This window comes from Haliaeetus albicilla, chromosome 9, assembly GCF_947461875.1.
Source record: "Haliaeetus albicilla chromosome 9, bHalAlb1.1, whole genome shotgun sequence".
In the NCBI taxonomy this organism is placed as follows: domain Eukaryota; kingdom Metazoa; phylum Chordata; class Aves; order Accipitriformes; family Accipitridae; genus Haliaeetus; species Haliaeetus albicilla.
This window is the reverse complement of record NC_091491.1, coordinates 25,482,207-25,507,767: the sequence shown is the minus strand read 5'-3', so window position 1 is coordinate 25,507,767 and position 25,561 is coordinate 25,482,207. Positions and strand designations below refer to the sequence as shown.

General features: G+C 37.3%; 1 protein-coding gene across 1 annotated transcript; it reads right to left on the bottom strand.

Annotated features, from left to right (window-relative positions):
• Nucleotides 1-581: 581 nt before the first annotated feature.
• DAW1 (dynein assembly factor with WD repeats 1) lies at nucleotides 582-25,419 on the bottom strand. Its single transcript, XM_069792177.1, has 13 exons — nucleotides 25,349-25,419; nucleotides 24,004-24,076; nucleotides 21,030-21,174; nucleotides 17,707-17,765; nucleotides 16,928-17,050; nucleotides 15,170-15,269; nucleotides 12,850-12,957; nucleotides 10,810-10,916; nucleotides 7,459-7,561; nucleotides 6,485-6,599; nucleotides 5,326-5,402; nucleotides 3,167-3,329; nucleotides 582-2,510 (listed from the first exon to the last, which is right to left on the bottom strand). The coding sequence occupies exons 1-13, from the start codon at nucleotides 25,386-25,388 to the stop codon at nucleotides 2,476-2,478; spliced, it is 1,248 nt and encodes a 415-aa protein (XP_069648278.1). The 5' UTR covers nucleotides 25,389-25,419; the 3' UTR covers nucleotides 582-2,475.
• Between the last annotated feature and the right edge of the window lie 142 nt (nucleotides 25,420-25,561).

Genomic DNA, 25,561 nt, shown 5'->3' with positions numbered 1-25,561 from the left:
CACATACATGCTATTTTGGTTGCAGGGACTGAAGTAGAATTAGAGAAAGGGATCAGGCTGCTACCAGAGACACAGAATGGTTTCAGGATGATACATCTATACAGCGCACTCCTAATGAATATCTCTAAAATTTATTAAATCTACATATGGGTAAACCAAGGTGCAGAGAGCCTAACATCAAAGCATTCATATGATGGTACCTAGAGTACTTTTGAAGTTCTTAGGAGGCGCCAAGTCAGCATGCTTTTCAGCAGTGCTGTGAATCACACCAGATGTGTGTTTCACATTTGAGCAGGAAACCTGGATAACTTAGCCCAAAGAGCAATTCTACTCACTCAGTGAATCTAGGGAGAGTCAGAAATAGAGCCCAGATGGCCTCCCAGTCCAATGCTTAGCCTATGAAACCTCAACCTACTCACAATTTTGCATAAAAATAGGACAAGAGCGCAAAGCCAAAAGCTACTACAGATGTTTGATTCACTGAATCACTAGCATAGTATAAGAGAAAAATCATAAAAGAAAAAGCAACAGAAAATAACCCAACCTGAAGGGTTAAACAAAAAAAAAAATTGACTTCCTAATTGCAGTCCCAAAGAATCTTTTTTACTTTGTGATGGTTACACAGCAAGTCAGATTTCAGTTTTTAACTATGTAGCAGTATTTGTACACACTTCATTACACTAATTTTCCTCCATTTTTGTCAGCCAGAAATCCCCCATGTCACATCTATAAGTACAGGTGAAAACTGATCTAGGGACACTGAGCAATTCTAAAGTAACACAGAACTGCATTGCCCTTCCTGCCCCTTTCAATTCTGGATTACTGACATGCACTTTTGATATCATAAATCTTTGCACAAGACAACAGGAAACACCACAAGCATTACAGTAACATTAATATCAGCCACTTCGCCTACTCGTAAAGGTTTAATTTTAAACGATCTGCAGCACACTGCTTAGTTCTCCCACAACACAACACTACTTGAGACAACCAGGATATTCGCCAACTGATGACAGGCAATTTTGTTTCTTCATTTACACACAAGGATGCTGGCAAGTACTCAGAGACAGTCAAAACACATCAGCATTAGTAACTTCCTATTAAATTTAGCATTTAGAAGTCAAGTCCATAACCACCCAGAGACATACAATATAAACAAAATACCTTCAAGTTCATTTTCTGCTGCATGCTTCCTTTCTTCCTTTTTTTCCCCTCAGTCAACACGCATACTTTGTTCAATCCTACCCTCTTTGCCTCTTCATCCTTCTTCCAAGGCTACTTGAAGAGACCAGTTGGCTCTGCTCCTTCTCTACTTCCCTGCAAAAAGCAACTGCAGCTTCAGGTGCTCTGCTAGGAAGTGGGGCGAGCTCTGCACAGGTGAAACCTGTTGGCAATTGCTGGCAAGAGGTAAGCCTGGGCTAGAGCTCACTGTAGGATGGTAAATAATTTGTAGTAGTTCCTCATCCACTTCTCAGTTTATGTCACAGTCCTTGGCTCCAATTCTTTGGTGTGTAGAGTTTCTTCATGCTAGCCATAATCTTTGGGCAAAGATTCAGAGTTGGAGTCACCACCCATATTATTTTTTTTTTACCTCAGGTGAGAATGGGAGAATGAGGACTGAGCAGAAATGAATGGAATGAATGGAAAGATGTGGGCAAGTATGAAAGGGGGGTGAGTGGGAGTTTAACTACAGCATATATGCAATAGTTAATAGGAATGCAATTCACAAATGGTTGCTGGATTTCTCCAGAAATACCAAGTGGGACATTGTATTACAAGTAGTGAAACTGGCATTTTAACTTAATACTTTATTACACAACAAAAAAATTAATACAAAAGTACTCAGAACAAGTGCATAACAACACCCCTTTCACACCCGAGAGCATTATAATGCTGTATTTTTTTAAATAAAAGTTAGAAGTTAAGAGTGACACAGAAAGAAATGGGGCCATCCTACTGTATTCATTCACACTAATCATGATTTCTCTCAGGTGACTGAAATAACAGAGCCAGACTCTTCTCAGTGATACCTAGTGAAGAGGTAACATGCACAAACTGAAATATGAGAAAACATTCCATTTAAATATAAGGGGAAAAAACCCCAACTTTTTTTACTGTGAGACTGATCAAACCCTATGCAAACACTATTGCTCAGAGAAACTGTGGAGTCTCCATCCTTGGAGATATTCAAAACCACGTCAGTCCTGGGCAGCCTGCTTGGTTGATAGTGCTTTGAGCAGAGGTGTTGTACCAGACAATCTCCAGAGGTCCCTTCCAACTTCTACTATTCTGTGATTCCATATCTATCAGACATCAGCAAAGTCAAACCTATCAAAATCTAGGTAACTTTTCTACTTCAGCAGAGCTGAAGGCAAACAAAGAGGGTAAAAGAAAACAGATCTGAAAGACTGAGTTTATTGACTATGAAACTCACAAAGTAGGCATATACCAAACTGGATCTTTCCTTCTCTTCTTTCAGTGCCATATTCTACAGGTGTTATCCTTGCTTCCTAGTAATAAACACACATTGTGAAGGAATCATTTAGCTGTATCACACAATTTATCCATTTTTGTTAACACCTACATCAACAATCTACCAAGAATACCGAGGAGCCAGAGAAATATTTTTCTGTCCATGACTGAGACAGCAGGACCTACAGCAATATTTTTAGCTGAGATCATCCTGCATCCCATATTTTGGTAGTTCAGTCAAAAGACTGAAGCAACCACAAATACTCTGTTCACGTCTTTCCCCACTCCCACGACTTTTTGTCTGAAATGAAAGAAACCTCAACAGAGTTCAGTGCCAAATACACAAAAGGTGTGCTCCCATTTAAAAAGCTTTGCTTTTTTGCTCATCCAGACCTCTCTCACTGCAATGCGTTGTGAGAAAATGGCTTAGTCACTGGTCTGATGCTAGCATATGCTCATAGGAGAGATGGTAGGGTGTGCCCATGCCTTTATACAAATTTGTACATGGACATATTCACTTAAGCCTCAGTTCAAAAGTGAGTTTTTAGCTTTTCTTGACTATATTTTAAGTTACTGCTGGTTCCTGCATTTGGGATATAGCCCCAGGAAACTTTTCAGACTCTTTTTTTTTACCATAACAAGATTTCAAATGTCTTTCAAAAAAAGAAAAAAAAAAAAGGAATATATTAGTTACCTGTAATGATTATATCGCCTTTGTAATTGAAAGCACAAGAGAATATCTCATCAGTATGACCCTCTAATATCTGAAGGCAGTGTCCAGTAGCAGCATCCCAGAGTCGAGCTGTTTTATCAGAGCTGGCTGTTAGTATACGACTGCCTTTAGGGTTGAAACATACCTTTAAAAAAACATAGAAAAGAGTTATATTACTTAGCAAGTCAGTATGCCTAGAACAGGAAGCACATCTAGTGATTAAAGGATGAAAACAGAAACCAGCAGCTCTTGCATGCAGCTTTTCATCTGAAATTAAGGATAGTATTCCACTAGAGTCACCCTGGCAAGCTTCTGTGGCTGAAAACTTTGTGTATGTAAAAAGGTGTACATACAATGTATGTATGTACAGGATCAAGACTTCAGAACCTTATCCCCCAAACTCACAATTGCTCTACAACTGTACCAACTATATTTAAATGTTATCATTATTCCATTGTAAAATTCATACATATTTTATTGAGTTCTATATTAAATAACATACATCTCTCTAATATCAAAATTTCCACTGAAGGCAGCTCATTTTGTAGTATGTCTTCATATTTGTTAAACATTCATTGCCAAAATTGCATGCATTCCCAGATAATCAGATATATTCTTATAGCATTAACTGGACAATACCAGGTTTATTATATAATGCAAAATTGCTTAATTACTGAGGGCAAAATGCCTGTTCCCCAGAAATCCAATTTCCAAGTAATAACCTTCCCAAGTGATCACAGCTACACAGAACATCTGCAGAAATAGATTGACTTTTCAACATGCTCCCAGATGAGCAGATTCTCACTTCCAGCAAAGAAACCATGCCAGCACTTAGGACCCTGGTGGAAGCTGTCCCTAACCCATGCACATGTCAGCATGTATTCAGACTGCATTCCCCACTGCATCTGCACTGAGTGTGAAATATTGCAGTGAGTATATTAAGTAAGGAAAGACTCGCTCTTCTGAACTTAATATTCTCTCAGTGGAGTGATTATAATAGCCAAATCAATACAATGAAAGCACATGAGTTTTTTCACTACGAACCATCCTAGTTTCAAAGTATTAATATTTCAATTACAAAATACATCAAACAAAAGCAGCACAGACTTAGCAGACTAGCCTGGAAGGTAGTGAAAACTATCCATTTGAAAGAATAATGAAAAGTTGCAAGCATTAAATAACAAACTTTGAAAAATGCGTACAATTTTAGAAGTAACTAAATGTATTTGGAACTGAACTTTGGCATTCAAAATTGAGCCAGACAAGACTTCCAGCAAAGTACATGAGCACACTCCTCGTGACTAAGTGATTTTTGAAACAGGCTTTATACTTCCAAGTCCCTTATGTACTTTTGAAAATAAGACTCTCCATGTATTTTGCCACAGAAATATGTTTTTTCTGTTCCTTTCCATAAATTAGATGTGCAGAGAAATGAAAAAGAGTGAAGGGGAGCAGATCTGGTAGAAGCAAGGAATAAGGGTGATGGGAAAAGCCTCAGAGGCAACAGCCTTAAGATGTCATCAAGAGACTAAAACACTTGTGCTTATTCTTTCAGAGAATCTGGGGACTCCAAGGGCGTAATAACACAAGTACAATTAATGACAGGTCAAACAGAAGCTCCATTAACTATGATCATAGTGAGAGAACGTTCAGACAGCATCTCCTTCTCTGCTCCCCTGTTCTCTGCTCAGTGATGCAGAGACCCAACCTATATACTGTTTCAAAAAAAGGAAAGAGGTAAGGAAAAACAATCGTTTCAATGTTAACAAAGCCAGGTATCCATGCCTGGGAGGGTCGGACTTCTTAAGTAGCTTGCTAACTGCCACTGTTCTAAGGAATCAAATAGTAAATAACATGACAATATGGAGAGATGGCTCTTGGTGGAGCCTGTAGGAGTAGCACACCCTTACTGTGTTATCTTAGGTAAGAACTGGGGAGTTGGAAACAATCATTGACTGATAGCTCTTAGTCAAAAGGAGTGTTCTTTTAGTAAAGACAACTTCTTAGCCAGACCTCTCAGTCTTAAATATTAATGATTTTACCACCACATTCTTTAATAGTATTCCTGGTCATGGAATAACTGGCGGATTGGATGTCACACGTAATCACATAAGAAAAGGTGCAAACCACAAACAACTTACCTTTGAAATTTCACCTCCATGCCCTTCTAGCTTTGCAATGCACTTTTTTGTTTCTGCATTATAGACTCTTGCTGATCCTGTTGTAGTAGATTAGGAGCCATTTGTGATTGTTACACTTCAGCATGCATTTCAATAAGAACCTTTTAATAAGGCTGGAAAGACCTCATCCTCAGGTTTGATTTCAAAAGAAATAGAAGACAGTCTTAACACAGTTTCCCCAAAGGATAAAGTAAGTCAAAAAGGATCTGTAATCTGGTTGGAAAAGGTTGACTTCTTAATGGTTTCTGCTGGAAAACTTCTAAAATGTGAATATAAATGTCCACATAGACCATGGACTACTGAAGTCTGTAGTTTCAGAATGCATGTACTATATATTCAGAAAGATTTCATTGTATTTCAGATATTCATTCTATTTAATGAGCTATTAATTATATTTAACAAGCTACTGATTACATTTCAGGAAACTTTTTACATTGTCTTATGTCTTAATTTAGCAACTACAGCAAATCAGATCCAAATACTGCCCCCAATCCAGTCTGGTATCCTGTTTCTGGAAGTGCAAATCAAACCACTTAAGCATGTAAAAATAATACAGTATTGTCATTATGCACTATAATGTAACACTGTGCAGGTGAATACAAAAAGCTATTGCAATTCCTAAAAAATAATAAGTATGCAAAACTGCTGCATACCAATAATAAAACAAAATGCTTCTTTCACTACCTCTGTATTTTGTATTCTCTTGCTATGCATTTGGAAAGCCTAGTAGCAAATCCACCATTAAAATTCCAACTACCTTTTTTCATTTAAGCCTAAATTTGAGCCACCCAAATCAAACTTCACTAAAAAGCTACTTACCTAAACATTTAAAATGCATTTCCAGACACAAGTGAAATATTTCCCTGCAAGTTTGAGGTTAAATGGGAAAGACATGTTGAGTTGACTAAAGTGTGAAAAATAAGAAAATTTTCACTGGGGAAAACTTCTTTAATTTAATGCTGAACTTTCTATAATGCAACAAACATTGCTTGATCTGTAGTTTCGAGTCGTGACACTCCTCTTTCATCAAGCTACATTCAAAGCAAAACCAAAGGAAAAGGACAAAGGTGGTTTATGCTACTATTGCAATTCTTACTGCAGTCCCAGTCGCTTCACTTACCATCAGCAGAGGCAGTTGCAATACGCTGGCCAGCATAATCAAAGCAGACATCCAGTATTTCATCACTGTGACCTGTTAAAGTTGCTATATGTGTCCCAGTCATAGCATTCCACAGCTGCATAGATAAATAAAGGTTGGGGTTTTTTCTTTCATTGACTAATTTACTTGATAGATATCTAGTTGATCCATAAAGCAACATGTATAGGCTGAGACGGGGAGCCAAAGGAACCTTAGTAGATATAGTAGATATATGGATGTAGATAGGAACTGTTTAATAATTATCTAGCTTATAATGAAGTTAAAGAAATTTCAATAGAGGTAGTCATGGCCCAAGGGGATGAGAAGTGATGCTTAACGTTTGCATTGTTGAGGCTGGCTGGGGCAGGAGATAGTCTCTGATAAGAAGCAGCAGTCGACCCCAAGAACCAGCCAAGACTGGCCTTGTGACTTCTTGGAACTAATTTTAATATGAAGCGGGGATAGATCATGCCTATGTATAGGCGTATTGCGAAACTCTATGTATATGTAACACTTGACTGTATAAATTTGAAGCGAACTGCCGAGTCAGGCGCGCACGACTTTGGTGGGACTACCCCCCGTGCTGCCCAGCGCTGAATGAACACACCTACTTTACAATCTCTCCGATTGTGGAGTCTGTTTTCCGCACGTCATAGGCCCTTTCTGATATCTGACAACGTATTAACATGAAGCTTGGATATAAAACAATGAAGAGTAACTGTTCAGTCAGTTTAATGAAATCCTATATTTTTTATTTCAGTGTATTGATTAAATGAGCCTTAAAATATATATTGTTATTTAACTGGACTTCACTAAAATGAATAAGCTTATAGGTTTTGCATTTAGTTGTAAATTCTTTAATGAATTACATATTAGTTTAAAATAATGCTCTTCCATTTACAAAAGATATGTTTTATATCAAGTAGCTGTATTCAATACAAACTCAACTTTCTTACCATGCATGTTTTGTCCATTGATCCAGTGACAATGAGAGAACAGTCCCAGTTAAACTGTGCACTGCTAATCTCTCCTCGGTGACCTATTAAAGTATGTAACATCCTACCAAAAAGAGAATTTACATTTTTAGTGTGTATTTTGATATATGCATATAAATTATAAGTAAAGTTTATAAAATAGTATAGTTAAGGTGTCAAGTCTTCACCATTTTATCCATTAAAGCAATTAAATGGAGTGGTACAGCTCATTTAGGATTCTAGTACTATATCAATTCTATTTTTTATCTTTGAGACAGAGAGGCAGTAAGGAATAAAATGGTAAAGTTCTTCCTTCTCTTTCAGAAATATTGCAGTGAATGTATTTCCAGTGAAATGTGATGACTTTCCAGTGCCAGAGACAGATTTCTTGTATTCATCTACATACAAAGCACAAACAGCAAGTTTTTCCACACTACTCTCCCATTATCCTACTTCAGTGAACTGTAAACAGTACATCTTTAAAACTCCATATAATCTAAACCTTTTATAAAATCCACTGAAGATCAATGGAACTTAATCAGGTACTTAATGTGAGCATATTCCCAAGTAACAGGCAAATGAAAGCCAAACTGAAATATGATTTCTAATCCTCATTAATTCTAAACTTCTTGCTGCAAAAGACTGGCAATACTAGTTCCATTAAATTCTTCAGCTTTAGCTGAATAGAGAGGATACAATTAGCCACTATTGCTTCCTATGAATTACTGGCCTATAGGGCAACGAACCCTAAAAAAGATTAGTTGATATACATATATTGAAGGATTAGTAAATTAGGTTATTATCACAATGCTAATATCACTGTATCATTAATGGAAAACTGTTTTAACTAATGGATAAACTAATGACTAGAAAAACAACTAAATGAGTTTAAGTGACTGAAATGTTTTTATTCATTGCATAAGATATATAAGGGTAGCTAATTGAGTATATATGTTAAATGAACAGCAAAGCAAATCTCCTGAGCCATTGAATTTTCTATTTGTTTATGATAACAAAAACTTGATTATACTCATGTCATTTTATAGAATTACTCCTTCTACTTTCTAATAATGTGAGGCCTGCACTGTTATAATTGTGTAGACCTTTATACAGTAAAAACAAAAATCAACAAGCAGAAAACAACAGTAGAAAACTTCTTTTGTGAACATATTATTTGGCCATCAAGACTGCTGTTATTGTAATACCCAATACCCCAAATACCTAATAATAAAAAAAGTTTTAATTTAAAAATTAAAAGCTTTAATTTCCAAATTTCAAAAAGGCAGTCCAGGCTTCACACTTCAATGTAAATATCTGATCAATAAGCAGAATAAATAGCAACGTGTGGAACATCTCACAGAAACGACTGTCTATCAGATACACAATTAGATGGAAGCTAGAAAACAGGCTTGTGAAATGCCATAAAAATTTTGCATTTAAATTATTTAAAAAAAAAAATCAGCTTCAGTCATAATACTTCTTTAGCCTTCAGTTCCAGTGAAATTTAATATGTGGATGTTCTAATATTTGCACCATAATTGCAAAATTGCAAATAAGAAGGAACTGTCTCTCTCTCAGCATCCTGGTGTCCAGCACTCCTGACCCCAGTTACAGGCTATTGATTTGTCAAATGAAGCTCTGAAGACACCTCCAGCTGAACTGTAGCTGACTGTATCTACCATGGAGAAATTATTGAAATATAGACCTATATTACAAAGGCATGTTTTTCCCTTGGCCCCCTTTTTTTTTTAAATTTTAACATTTTATGAAGAAAATCTTGAACCTTCTTGAAATTTCTTGTCCCGACATCAACTTCCCTCAGGACAATTCTAGATACCTACCCAGAATAAAACTGAGGAACCCAGACACTCATCAGTCAGCCAGCAAGATTAACAGAAACTTCAAGTTCAAACTCAAATTTGGAAAGCAGTGTTTCTCATGTATTTCATATGGTGAATGATGGGCACACAAAATCTCACCTACGAGTTTTTTGCGAATCTACATGAAACTGTATACAGCAAAGTATGATTTGCTCGCAGTCTTTCTGCCTGCAACTTTTCATTATTACTAAATCTATATATGCCCAGATGCCATCTAAAAGGCTGAATGCTGGCCCTGGCACAATTATATTACCTACTAGGTAATTACCAGAGCTGCCAGTGTTTAAAAAAGATTTTTTTCCTTCATATTCCATTTCCTGGTATTGACCATGATGTAAAGTCCACATTCATTTCTTAGAAAAAAAAAGAATGCAACAGGAAAATCTCAAGACTTTGACTTCACTGCAGGCTTAGACAAGAAGCTGGAAGAAGAAGCTGTTTTTAAACAAAAATATTTGCAAGAACACCAGGCTGAATGAAGTTGAATCCAAAGGCCCGATTTGCTCAGGGAGTGCCTCCTAAGTATTTGCATGCCAAACATTAAACTGCTGGTGTTGAATAAGCTCAAAGCTTATAGGATCAAGCCTTACATGATTTACTATGTGTACATTTTTTTTTAAATCACATGATTACTCTCATTTTGAAGCAATACACATTGTTTATTGCCCCAAGATATCACTATATACATATTTTCTTTTTATATATAAATTTCAAAGATATTCCCCTTGCTCTCACAGAAAGAAAAAAGGCATGACTTCTGAAAATGTAATAGAACTGTTATCTTCATAAATTACTTTGTCAGTAATCAGGGCAATCATTTTACTATTCTATTTATCCTGAGTTTCCAGTTGAAAAAGCAAGTGGATTTGTCAGAATAATACAACAAGTTCGTATTTAGCTACTACATTATTATTTGTTGGCATCATAATCAAGACATTTTGTTCTCTGGAGTCAGAAGGGCCCAATTTTCTCCTCTTTATAAATTTATACTGCCATAAAGGATTGTGAGAAGGAAAACTGACCCTCTATAGTTTTTAAAGAAAATGTGACCAGAATAATTTTCTATGACATAAAATATACTTTCTTTCTACTTAAACAGTCTATTCCACCTAGAAATTCTAGACACCTTCCAGACCATTGGTTTCCATGTTGATAAAATATTTTCCTGTTTGGAGAATTTATCAGCAACAAACACGGGATCTGTCCATTTTGTCTGCTTCCTCAGTGCTCATAAGATGGAAATTTAGAACAAAAAACATATACAAAAGCATTTCATGAGCAGCATTCCTCTTCAGAAGAACAAAGGGAACAGGAGCAACGAATGATAAGATGAAGGAACGCATACTCTAAATGAAGCAAAAATACAAGGTCTGTAATTCGTAGCTCAACATTGTCTCTTTAAGTTGTCATTAACCCATGCAATGTAAAATTATATTTATTAGTACTTTAGTACCTGCCAGTGCCAACATCCCACACTGCTACTGTATGGTCAAAGGAGCCAGTGATAATCCTATCTCCAGTGGTGTTGAAAGACAATGCAATAATTTCTGCTGAATGTCCCTGAGAGAATTTTAAAAAAGGAGCATGAGAAAGCAAATTATGACTTTTCCATTAATGCAGTTTAATATGTAGCTTTTTTCAGCAGCATAATCCTTCTATAACCCTTCAATATGTTATTTACTGTCTTGACCAGTATATATATATATTGAGAGCACCCTCAGTAAGTTTGTGGATGACACCACGTTGGGAGGGAGGGTTGATCTGCTCGAGGGTAGGGAGGCTCTACAGAGGGATCTGGACAGGCTGGATCAATGGGCCAAGGCCAGTTGTATGAAGTTCAACAAGGCCAAGTGCTGGGTCCTGCACTTGGGTCACAGCAACCCCATGCAGCGCTACAGGCTTGGGGAAGAGTGGCTGGAAAGCTGCCTGGCAGAAAAAGACCTGGGGGTGCTGGTTGACAGCCAGTTGAATATGAGCCAGCAGTGTGCCCAGGTGGCCAAGAAGGCCAACGGCATCCTGGCCTGTATCAGAAATAGTGTGGCCAGCAGCAGCAGCAGGGAGGTGATTGTTCCCCTGCACTCGGCACTGGTGAGGCTGCACCTCGAGGACTGTGTTCAGTTTTGGGCCCCTCACTACAGGAAAGACATGGAGGTGCTGGAGTGTGTCCAGAGAAGGGCAACCAAGTTGGTGAGGGGCCTGGAGCACAAGTCTTATGAGGAGCGGCTGAGGGAAGTGGGGTTGTTTAGTCTGGAGAAGAGGAGGCTGAGGGGAGACCTTATTGCTCTCTACAACTACCTGAAAGGAGGTTGTAGTAAGGTGGGTGCTTGTCTCTTCTATCAAGTAACTAGTGATAGGATGAGAGGAAATGGCCTCAAGTTGTGCCAGGGGAGGTTTAGATTGGATATTAGGAAAAATTTCTTTGCTGAAAGGGTTGCCAGGCATTGGAACAGGCTGCCCAGGGAAGTGGTGGTGTCACCATCCCTGGAGGAATTCAAAAAGCGCATAGACAAGGCACTTCAGGACATGGTTTAGTGGGCATGGTTGACGGTTGGACTTGATGACCTTAAAGGTCTTTTACAACCGAAAAGATTCTATGATTCTATGATCACAGTTTTGACAGAAAGATCTATTGGACTGTGGAATATTCAATATCATAACAACTGCAAAAAATCAGGCACATCACTTAAGCAGTGAGCAATTGTCCAGTGATGTCATCAGTGCATATTTTCCATATTTGATTTAAACAGAATCACATTTGTTCACCAATACACACTGAAATCAGATGATTCATTTACAGTAAACTACAGTACAGTTTGTCATTGGTGTTGGTGGAGAGGGTTGGAAAAATGAATGTAAGCATACTTATAAGCTAAAGTTTCACACATTCCACTGCTCTTTGCTCTGCTCAGGGCTCTGAGAAAGTCAAGGAGGAGAAAATGCCTTCCTCACTCTATAGGCCACATATACCAAAGGAAGCTTATGCACTACCTGTTATTTAGTATTTACATGAGAGAAATACATTGAAACGGCACAGGCCAATCTGAACCTGTGGAATCCCAGCAAGTCACGTAGAGCAGAGACAATCTAGAGGTAATTGGATGGTTGTCCTCTGCTGATGTTTACAGGAAGAAGATCCATACAGATATCGTGTCTGACATTAATGTTCTCAGAGTTAATGCAGAGGAGGTCATAATTTACAGTATAGCAACATGTTTTAATGAGCAATGGAAGGCATTCTACTCTATAGCAGTACTGTCACTGAAATAAGAAAATTTGTCTTTTGAAAAATAGAACTTCTTATAAAATACCATAGCTTTAACATTGCCTTCAAGTTTTCTTAATCTGTTTCATAACTGCAGTCACTCCGGGACCACCTAGTAAAAGAAACTCTGCAAGTTTTGAAACTGTTGTAATGGTTATACTATTATTTATCTCAGCTAGAAAACTAAGAAAGCAAGGAACACCTTTAGAAACATAAGGAAGGCAAACATACACTTAAAGTGACTATTTCTTCTCCTTTCTCTATATTCCATAATTTGGCAGTGGTATCCATGCTTCCAGTTGCCACCAATGTACTCTGAAGATTAAATGATAAACATACCTGTAGCAAGAAATATTGGATGGAAAAAGTGGGAAAGGAGACTATTTATATACATTTTCTCAAAAAAAATGGGTCGGGATTAATATTTTTAAACAAGACAAAAGTCTGATTTAAGATTTTATGGTATACAGAAACACTGCAGAGTTCTTCCAACAGCTCACTAGAAGAGCAACAAATCCTTATCACATAGCTCTGGATGACTACTCAAATCAAACGAACTAATTGGCTGCTTTGCAACAGCAATGCATTAAAAAGACTTACTGAAAGATTTCCTGTATTGTTTTCTGAGCCTGGATTAAAATTCACTATTTAGGTTCTTCATTTTGTGTCACGGGGAGAAATTATTCAGTTCACAAAGTTTTAATGAAAATCAAGACTGAAGCAGTTTGTTAATTTGTTAACAGTGCATAGTTAACTGGCAGAGAACTATGTATTCAGTATCAGTATCTGTAACACAATAAACTTGTGCAATCTTAATAAACAGCTACAAATTTCTAAACCTCCTCCTCTAACTCCAAGAAGTTTTAATCACACACACACTTTCACACTCTTGCGTGTACACTTATCCTCTCACACAGGATGACTGGGTTACAAGTGCACCCCCCTTTCCTAGGAGTATGTGTTCCCCTACTTGCACATACCTTTCCTAGGAGACGTGAGTGCTCTAGCTTTAGTTGAACCCATGCCACTTCCTACAATCTGCTAATCCACATGCCAGAGAGAAGGCATCCAAATTCACATATGCACATCTTATGGGAGGGACAAGGGTGCCTTTTTGTTGAACCCCATACTACCAATCCACTAGCCGGATGCCAGCTCCTCATGGTGTCTCCAAAAGGACGGCTATGCTCTCTGGTCTAGGCAGAGACTGTGATGCCCAGGGTGACTTCTGGAAGCACCAGAGCAGGTTTTGACAATTGCTGCCTCCAGACTAACGTATCCTCCACCCTGTTATAAATGGTCTTCTTTTATCATCTTCTACTTCTTTCTTTTTCTTTATTTCAAAATTCTACTTCTTTATTTCAAAATTCTCTTTGAGGTTCTCCAGTTACTGTTCAATCCAACTGACAGTCCTTCCTAACACTATCATTTGGTAGGCTTCCTCTTTAACTTGATCAGTTTGGGGCAAAGACCCTCCAGACAGTTTTGTGTACCCACAAACACACTCTATACACTCACACTCTTATCTTAACAGGTGTCATTATCTAGACCATTTGCCAAGAAATTGAGAGGCCTTTAAATATTTAGCTAACTGATTTGTGGAAGCAAAATCACTGCAGCCTGTCTCAATAAGCAAACACATTCTCCATTGTAAGGGATAACTGTTTCAAAGTATCCAGAGATTTAAAACCCACTGAAACCAACCTCACCTTCCACCAAGGTAAACCATCATTTTCTCACACTAGTTACAGGCCTCACAATTGACAAATTAAATTCCAATTGTTTCCAGAAACAATTTCAGGAAATGCTTTATTGAATAATGATTGTATAGCTATTTTTGTTAAAAAATATATTCTGCATTGAAATTAAGAGTTTCAGTGGACTTGCTGTGATCTTTTAAATCGGAATGCTATGTATCAAGATATTTGCTATTGCTAATAGGGCTTCTAGTGCACTGGAAAGGAAACCAATCATTTTTAAGCTTAAGCTGTTTTCGTTTCATACATCTTTGACGTTTCACCATCCCACATATTCCCATTTAACACACTTAAAATTTCAGAAATTCATTCTTCTGTGGCTCCAGTTGGTCCTGTACGTGAAGTACAGATCTCAGCATGAAAGTCAGCAATACAAGCAATGATGTTCTTGTGTATTAGGGTCTGCAAATATGAAAGGCAATACAAAATATCTAGAAAAAAATGAGATATGTAAGCAAATCAAGGAATAAATATGTGCAATAAATTGAGAATTCTGATTGTTATGGTATTTTTCAAAAATGTTTTAACATTTAGCAAACAAGAGAAATTGGAAAAAAGTAAAGGAATAAAAATATCATTTCAAACTATATACAATGTTTTATTCTATTTCTTAAGAACTGTCAGACTATCTTTTCTTGCAGTGCAGAAATGTTCACAATATCTGAATGTGTGAACAGATGCAGCAGAATACCTGCCCCTTCTTCCAATGTCAGCTCACAGGGACTTGGAATCCACAGCCATCAATGATGGTGTGAGGAAACATAAAAGAATAAGAAATGTCCATCAGTACTCACTATTTCTGCACTATGTCCTCTGAAAGTATGATAACATTTTCCTGTTTCTGTACTCCACAGTTTGCAGGTTTTATCAAAAGATCCAGTGGCAATCTTGTCACTAAATGGAAAAAATCCTGTCATTTTTTTTTTAGGAAAAAACCTCTGACTTCAAAGACAGTAGAACTCACAGAAACAGTACCTAGTCATCGAAGCTTGCATGCATTTTGGTGCATCTTGCCACACTACAAGATCTTGAAGCAGGATTTCATGAACAGAAGTTATGTTAAGGGTAAAAATTAGCAGACATAATTAGTTTCTTAAAAAGCCACTGTGCCTATCCATTAGCACAGAAAGTGTTCATAACTGATGACTAACCTGCATTAGGGATAAGGTTATCTGCTGTACTTCCAGATGTATTCAAAAGTTATGTCATTTAATCATATAGCGTCTGTTTATCAAGACTTATAAACTCTTATTATAAGCAGTATATCCAAATTTCAGAGGTCGAACTCCACTCCCACTGAAGTCAGTAGAAGTGTTATGACCAACTGCAGTTAAAGCAAGACTGAACTGAAGTGAGGTACCCAGAAAATGTAGCAAGGGACACTGTACCAAAACCTAAAGATTAGCAGAAAAAAAAGTTCTTTTAAATTTAAAAGTAGCTCAGTGTTGTCATCAGGTTTTTGCTTGCTATATATTGCTTCTCAATTTTTTTGTTACAGTCTAGTTATTGATCTTTGCACAGATTTTTGTCATACATTAGTTTCTTCCAAGTATATAAAAGAATTTCATTAATTGCTTTTTTTAAAGTAAAGAATAGTATCAGAATATAAGACATTGATGCAGCGGATTCTAGGTTAGATAAAGGCTTTTCATTTAGAAGGAAATGACGATGCTCCAAATAGCATAACAACAAGTCTTTAACATTTATTTCCTGATGTTAACTGTGTATTGCTTAACTGATAAATAGGACATCTGACAGTGAAAGAAGTAATGTGATTCAATATAAAAATAAGAATTAATTCCTCTTATTTTGCAGAGAAGCAAAATTATTTACTTACACATGACAGCTTCCTCAGGAAGCACGTGACAATGAAACTTCAGTAGCTAACATATAATTCCCTTCACCTAACAGGTGGCAATTCTAACGTAGGGCAAACAGTTATTGCAGAAAACAAGAGGCACAGATTCACATTTGACATTCACACAGCGGCACCCTGTGGATTTTATAAAAATTACTCAACAGCTGTGACACTTCTAACATGTCCTAAATAATAATGAATGTGTAATAGCAAATGGAGAAATCCACTTTTGTTATGATGGAAATGTCCTTTCTCCTTAACTGAAGCAATACAAGCTGTCATAAGTACTTATATCTCACATCATATACAATTACGTGGAGGCAGTAAAGAATGATTAACATTCAGAACACAATCTGATCATGTAGATATTATTGAAATAAATCTGTGTTTCAGTATATTAAACTGACTTATATATATGTATTTCAAGACACTGAATACCTAATGAAATTTATGGTTTGAATTTCTAAATTTCATTTTAAAAAATTATAGCAGAAAACATGCTTGAATGTATCTCTTATACAAATAATATAGTGTCGTCCCATGGTGATTAGCTATAGTTGAACTTTACAAATTCAGAATTTGAACTCTTTCAATTTGAAATAGTCTATTTTATGTTAAAGTTTGAGTTATAGTTCTGTATTTGCAAAATAATATGATTAGCAATTATGATATATCTCAGAGAAAATGTATTTACCCATAGGGATTATTGAAAGCTATTGCATAGACAACGTTTCCATGTCCCTCCAGTGTATGTAGCTCTTCTCCTGATGCAGTATCCCATACTTTGCAGGTTCTGTCATAGCTTCCAGTGATAAAGCTAAAGCAAAGAGAAATTAATTTCTGAATACAGTAAATATCTTACTGGTCCTGATGCATAGCCAAATGAGTTATTTCCACATATTTCAGTTAGCACTGTCTCAGACCCTAAATCTCTTTCTTCTTTCAAAAATATAGATTTATGATCACAGAGGTTACTTTTTTTTTAAACATTACTCATAAAAAACCCCACCCTTGTTTCTAACCTTTAAAGTATTTCAACTAGAAAGCAAGCTGCTGCTTTCAAGAGAGGAAGGAAAAAATTATAGGGCATATGCCCACAGTGAAATCAATTAACATGAAATTCCACTACAGTGAAAGTCCCAAATGAATTTATGTCAAAGACTCATTTAGCTTTTAGTAATATTCACTTTATTGCCATAAAGGTGCTTCTTTCTGAAATATGGTAATTGTCAACAAGCTATCACCTTGGAAGAAAAAATTACATAAATTGAATGTCACCTGCTACTTTTTTGCATCTCCCATTCGTTCTCCCACAGAGGCCTGAAATCTAATCCTCAATCATGATGGAAGCTGCTTATAAGCAGCAGAGGTCAATTTTTTTTCAGCAAAAGCCCTGAAATTCCTTTACAATTTAATTTACAAATACAAAACTTCAATTAGTGATTATGTATTTTGACTTTGAAAACAACTTACCGGGAACCAGATTTGTTAAACGCTACATTAGTCAGTGGTAATATGTGTGCTCTAAGTACCTGAAATAGAAGTGGGGGGAGGGAGGGAAAAGAAAACAACATTTGATGCAAATTAAAAAAAAAAATTGCTCAAAATATTCAATAGGTTAATATTTTCTTCTCCTCCTGTCAGATTAGCAGTTATAGCTGTAATACATTAATCTCTAACTAAAAAATCCCCCATGCCTCAGCAGGTTATCACTGCGGATATTATATAGCAATGATTTCAAATTTATATTTTACTTGAATGAACTGTCTTTTCCCCCATGTTTGCTTTTTCTCCACCTTCTCTGAGACCAGCAAAATAACCCTAGACCAGAGCTGAAAGGGCAAAAACAAATGAGTGAGGAGACCATGCCTGGTGAGATAACGGATGAAAGAAATCCCAGCTAATATTAAGCCTTATACAGTGACTAAAGAGATCCAGCTGAATTGAGTATTTTGAGTCTTTTAGGTTATGGGATGTTTTTAGCTAGTATATGATTTTGTTTTAAAAAACAGGAAGAACAGAAATAAGCTACCTCTACGTCCCAAGAGGTTGTGACAAAAAAGACATGCAGAACCATAACAAAGACACTTATCAAGACAAAATTCAAAGAGGGAATTTCAAATTTGATGTCTGCCTGTATTGTGTAGGTTATGGAGGTCACTGTTTTTCTAACATTGCTTCTAAGGTCCTTTAATCAGACTATGTATGTTTCACGTAAATTATCTCATAACCATAATAATACATATTAAAATTTGTTAAACATAGGTGAAAATGGTTTCAGATACTGCCAATGAAGGTCAGCATACCATGAAACTTTGAAAATGACCCAAAAAAATATAACCTGGTTTGTGTTTGAATAAGCTGGCTACTGTATAACAGGGTTTGCATTTGAACAACTTTCACCTATTACAAGCTGGCTTCTGCTTGATTCTAAAGCATAATAAAATCATAACCTAGGAAATCACAGCAATTGTTGACAGTGAAGTAAAGGGATGTTAAAAATACAGCAGTGGTCCACTAGGTCTTCTCTGTAGGGTAAGAATGAAGAAGAAATTATTTATTTATTATTTATGCCATTTAATTACTGACATATTACCAGAGCTTCAACTTTTTCTTTTTATCTCTAGCTTTCTCAGCTGCCTGTCTCCAAAAGGAAAATGAAAGGAGCTCAGAAGTCTTCTACTCAGAAAGTAGGGACTGATCAAAATGGAAATAACTATGGTCAAGTGAAGGATTGACAGAGAGAGAAACAGAAAATGTATTTTATGTTAGAGAAACAGCAATTTCTTTTCTCTAGAGAAAGTAAGACAAGTTGTACTTTCAGCTACAGCAGTGGGAATTGGCAATCAAGATGTGGAAAGGACAAAAATATTTTGCTTTTTTTAAAAGAGCCACAGTATACAAATATCTGCATATGAAAATAGATAGTTATGGAAATTTATGGAAATTTGATCCATGACATTTTTAGGGCTCCATGCAGGCATCTCTGAACAACAAACATATTTCATAATTATGAAAAAGGGAGGAAAACAAGATGGGTTTATGTTCAATTTCAGATCCCTGGACTAATTCCGTCCTTCTAATGCCCAGTGCTGCAGTTGCTTCATCCACAGAACTTTAAGCAAGCAAGAAATGTTTGTGCAAATGATACAATAATCAAACCCTAAGGCAATATTAAAAAAAAGTTCTGCAAAATCTGCTACAGCAGTCCCTAAGACAAAAATCTGCAAATCACTACAGCATACAATTGCTATGTAATAGTTTAAGACCTGAGAAATTGTTACAAAATCTTGTTTCTCTGCGGGGTGCCTAATACAACACTGTCACCACAATTATTGGAAATAATGAAAAGATGGATTTATACACTCATTTAAGATTATGCTCCAGTGCAACAGGAAAAAGTATTAATTTCCAAACAATGCAAACACATGGAATAGGTTTTTGGGGAAAAAAAAAATTATCATTCCCATCTACCTCTTGTATTTTATTAGTATGTCAGAAGCACCTGATATTCATGTTTCATTTACAAGCCTTAAATGGAACTGAAACATAAAACAAGTTATTTTCACACACTTCTAACTACTCTTGAGTGAAGGCAATAAGCCAGCACTGACTGGATTTGCCTGACTCTCGTATTTCCAAATACAGAAGCTCAAACGTGGCACTATACCCAATGAAGAACAAATACATTATTTACACTGAAATTTGAACAAGCATTTGATTATTTGTCAGTCTCTGCGATGAACAAACAATTTTAAAAGCTTGTGAATAGCAAGGCATTATCTCAGTTGAGATAAACAGAAACTTTTTAAATTTAAGATGCCTTATTACATAGCTCTGTCGTCAAGGTTAAATACACAGACCTTTACAAAATTCACCCAGATGTGTACTGTTGGTCAAAAGAACCCAAGTTTTATCTAGCAATATGTAAGGGGGTTTTTTAGCCAAACAAGCCAACACAAAATTTCTCCCTTTTCTCTCTAAATTTAAGGTAACCATCAATAACATAGCACTGACCAGCAATTTTTAACAGCTACATATTGCCATCTGCTGACACAATAAAGATAGCACACTTAATTATTTCAGATTGCAACATGCAATCTGTGGAAGTAATTTTATTTTTATTTACACAATTAAATACAATTAAACCTATTCTCTTCTGACAGACTGAATCCTGCATTTGAAGCCCTGAAAGGTCTCTCTAATCATTGTTCTTAAAAAGCTTACTCATTTAAAATAAATTTTTAAAGTTCTGCCTGTAAGGTGAAGATCAAACTATCAATATTAAAACATAATATTAATGGCAGAAAGTAATGACAACCAGTATTACTGTATGTAGCAGAATACATAACCCCCCCCATAATTTTCACAAAATTAAGAACAAGTAGACAAAGGTATGAAAATATTTTGAGCCTTTCCCAACAGCTAATTTACTTGGGGTCTATTTACAGGTTTTGTTTAAACATAACTATGGGTATTACTGGTCCACAGAGTCTTATCTGACAAATAAAAGAATTATTTATTTTAATCCAAAACACACCCTTTTACATAAGTCTGTGTAAACAGGGTCTAGGAACAGTTATACCTCCCAGCCTTTTGGGGGAATTCCTGGCAGACATAAGCAGGCCAGACTCAGTCGCTCTAAACAGTGCAGAGGTGATTGAAAAGAGCCAAGAAATTGGTCATAAAGTCCAAGTTTTGCTCTCAGGCACAACATGCAGCAGTAAAAACATACTCACAACATCACAACTGAAACCCCCCAAAATGCCCAAAATTATATTAAAGATGCCTTTTACCTTAAAAAGACAGAACTTGTGATCCTCTTTTTCCCCTAGCTTCTCTTGCAATCTTCGCACTAAATGAATGACGTGTTCCTTGCATGAAGCTGTGATGAGAGGTTCTTCTTTTCGAATTTCTTCTACTAAGGCGATGGCGTCTGTGCTAATTATGGGGGGGGGGGAAGAAAACCAAACCACCAGATTTCATCCTCTGGCAATAACTATGAATATAAAACCAAGAATATTATTTACCTGCAGAGAAACTGAAGTAAGCAATTGAATTACATGCATTTATGTTATTCTGTAACAGCTTAAAGGAATATGGATAATCTTTCTTTGTTTCTGTACTTCCCCCCCCCCCCCCCCTTACTAAAGTGGTTCAGTAAGATTTGACTTTTACAAATTTTAGCTTGGCAAGAAATTTACCTTTTCAAAGGGTTTCCACAGAGGGTCAGACATCGGAGATGTGTATCCAAAACTGATAGTTTTGGAATAAATATCTAAATTAAAGTGGAATTTCATAAATTCCAAATGAATTGCCCATGAAGTACAAACAAGATAAATTATACATGGAGGGTGTTAAAATTATCTTTGTCTGTGGCTTCACAAATCTAGGCCTGTTCCTGTAACTCTTAGTTATGATAATAACTTCCAAAACGTGATCCACAGTCTATTGGTGCCCATGGAGCCCCCAGGAAGTGATTCACGGCTAGTCTGAGGAACTGGATCATCTTTTCATATCATCAGATAAACTGCTGATTCCTGGCCATCCGTGAGAAACTGAGGGTTGACAATACTGAGCAGTCAAAGCACCAACATACACTTAAAACTAGTCCTAGCAAGAAAGCCTAGCATTTCTGTTAGTATGTAAGTCATTGCAGTCTAAAGGGGATTTTCTGTATCAGTCCTCTAAATGGGAGCCACTAACATCCCCATAAATTAGTATCCTCTCAGTGTTTTTACTCCTGTTAAGTAATACCAGACAACTTATTTCTTTCACAAAGTGACTTGTTAGGTTTTATCCATAGTACTAAACTTGACAGTTCCAGGTAGACAAAAATGAATAATTTTTAAATATGGATTTTTCATCTTGCACGTGCAGCCTACATTATCTACTAACTTTGGCCCACATGCAAGGACTCTTCCATATCAATGCTGGTATTAAGACAATCATATTACTTCATGCCCTTCTGCTTAATAAACTCTATGGATATTGGCAACTTTATTTAATGGTGGCATTCTTTTATCTTTCTGAAGCTCTTCCTACCAGAGCTGGCTGAGTAGAGCATGTAGGCTGACTACTATGACCAAAACCATGTTAATGCCCTCAGATTTCTTTTTTTTGTTTTTTTTTTTCTTTTGGGTGCCTAGAGGGAGGCATTAGCTGGACGAAAGTAGAAGAAATAGTTTGAGAGCTGAATAAAACTTGGCAATCTTTCCATGGTGTTTGATGACAGCCAAAAAGTTCTGTGGAAAAATTCCACTAGATTTGACATGCAAATTCATGAAGTGTTCCATACTTTTTATGTGTACAAATAGCTGATGGGAGGGAATAGAGGGAGGCAGACTTTTCTCAGTACTGCCCACTAAGAGGACAAAAGCCAATGAGCACAAATGGAAGAAAAAAAACCCCAAACAAACAAACAACCCACACAACCAAACCACCAAACAAACAGGAAATTCAACCTGAACACAAAAATACACCTTTTTGCTGTGAGGGTGATCAAACACTGGAATAGGTTTCACAGAGAGGTTATAGAGTCTCTATCCAGGAAATATTCAGAACCCAACTACACATGGTCCTGGTCAACCTACTCTAGCTGACCCCGCTTTTGATGGTCTCAGGAAGTCCCTTCCAACCTAAATGATTCTCTTATTCTGTGACATGACATTATATTCTGTCACTGAATGTACAAAACAGCCAGTCAAATAACCTCTCAAGCACTGGTACCTAAATTACATGTAGCAGTATTAAAGCTAATTCAGCATAGTTACTTGTTTAAGTCAGCAATCTCATTACAAAAAATTTGTCCTATTCTTCACAACGAATACATATGAGAGTTTCAGATTGGTGCTTTCCAACTGTCTGAAAGCCAGAAGCAGATGTGATTGAATGTTGTCGTCCACACAGCAAGTCTCACTTGCTTCCTCATGAAGTGACCTCTGCCTTCTACCTTACCTAAAGATATCCTATCAAACTTAAATCTAAACTTGACTTTGAAATACATTGTATTTTTTATTCTTCAGTTAGGCCAATCCCTGATTTTTAGATATATCAAGCTCCTACAATTTCTTTCATCATCTGTAGAAGAGTAGAAAATCAGATTATGCACTCTTACTTGTTCTTTCAAAGAAGCCAACTGCAACTAGGTTCACAACAAAAGAAACCAGAACACTTCCATTACTTGCAACAGAAGCAGATACTTTGTTTCTCCACACAAACATATGAGAGGGAATCACTTAATTGCCTACCTTACACCACTTTAGCTATGGTTGTTATGAGGATTAATTAATTAACAGGAGAGATCTGAACGGATGTCTAGTTGTTATTTTCAGTCATTTCAACAGAGGTCATTTAACCAATGTAACTGGGGGCTGAGTTTGACCCATTTTTTGAAAACATTCTGAGGATCAGAAATACTATTACAGGACCTAAGAACTAACTGTCATTCATTACAACATTACAACATTAAGCACTGCGTATTTCTGTTGGCTTTGTACAGGCATCCTGATAATCATAACTCTATAAGCAGAATAAGGCTTCACCTCTAAACAGAAAAGCATGGCAGTAATAATCAGCTGGAATGCAAGATTCTGTATTTAAAATAGTAGAAGAATGATTTGGCTAGGTTATTTTCTTTTCTGTGTGTGTGTTTTAGTGAACAAAGACATAGCTGACCTGAATTATGTTTAAAACAATCAAATAGAGTTGTATATGAGCATGCTATAAAACAGCAGAGAGTACTGTTATCTGAAATAATATCATACTTACTCAGGCCTAAGATCAAGTAGATCTATAGATCTGGTCTTTGGCTCACTACCTTGTACATATTCCAGAATAATCCCTTAAAAAAAAAAAAGTGATAAAAAGGTCTTGGTTAGATGTCCGGGATTTTATAACATGCACTGTAGACAGCAATGCTTCCACTTTTATTGCTCTACTGACTTCAGCAGACCTAATTCCAGTTCTTGGAACTAGAAGGAGGTTGGCTGTTCTTGCTGAGACTTAGCAGGGTGATGACCAAATCTGATGTGTTTATATCATAAAAGATATTAAACATTATTATTTATGAGCCATTTTCCATTCTGGAAATGAACAAGCTTTTTTCCCCAACAACTTTTTGCATTATTTCATCAGCTCTATTTTCAAAGAAGCTGTCCTGAAGATACTTGCTGTAGTTTGGTGTTCCAAGAAGCCTGGAAAACATGTTTTACATAACCTAGTATATTTATTTCAGTGATTGCAAAGGCCCGTGTGCAGTAATGTATAGAAAATCATAACGCTTTCCATTTCTAGGTATGCTAGGGCACCGCTGCACCTTCTACTGAGCTGAAGGATTAAAATGTTTAACCTCATTGCTTCCTGTTTTGAAACAGTTATTAAAAGAGTTCTGCTGCTCCTTTGTTTTCTGTAGGAAAGGATAATTTAGATGAATTTTTATGTCATTTTGCATTTTACCAAATCCATAGGAGAAGTATTTAATTTGAAAGAAAGATCTGTTATCACAGTACACTTCCTGAGCTGGCCATCTCCCTCTTGTTTCATTTCTGAAAATTCATTAAGTCTCCTGACTAAGTTCGTGATAAATGATGAAGACAGCTTAGCAGCATAGCTTTTCAAAGCATGACTCTGCTCAGAAAATTCACAAAACAAAGAAAGAAAAAATAAGAAAGGTGGCCTGTTGATAACACAAATACATTTTTTGGTGCCAAATGCTGCCACTTTTGACTTTTTAAATTCTGTACTACGGTGCTAATAAGGCTGACTTGATTTTGCAATGATAAGTCATTAATTACAGCCCCGATCGGCGATGAGCTGCTTCCAGCTGGAAGTCTCTCAACCAACCCCAGCGCCAAAGTACCCGCACCTGAAGTCAATCCAGCTGCAGGGGCGCGATCTACCCGCTTACTCCTGCCCTAGCCCATGACAGAGGTGAGGAAAACCTCCATTACAGGAGGCCCCCCCCCGCACCTCCCTGACAGGGCCGCCCGCCACACGCCCAGCGGCAGTCCCCACGCGCGGCCGCGGCCCCGGCCCCGGCCCCGGCCCCGTCGTGCCGGCGCAACGGCTGACAGGGCAGGGAACCGGCCCGGCCTCCCCGCGCCCCGCTCCGCACCCGGCGGGTAGTAGCGCAGCAGCAGCCGCCTCAGCCTCATCCTCCGCCGTCGGCCCCGGGGCTTCGGCCCGCTACCATAGCAACGCCCAAACAGCGCCTGCGCGCATGCGCGCCCCCCTCCCCCCGCCGCTTTCGGGCGGGAAGGGCCGCTGGGCGCCGCGGGTCGCCGGTGTGGCAGTCTCTCGTCACGGCTGAACGCCTGGCGTGCCCTCG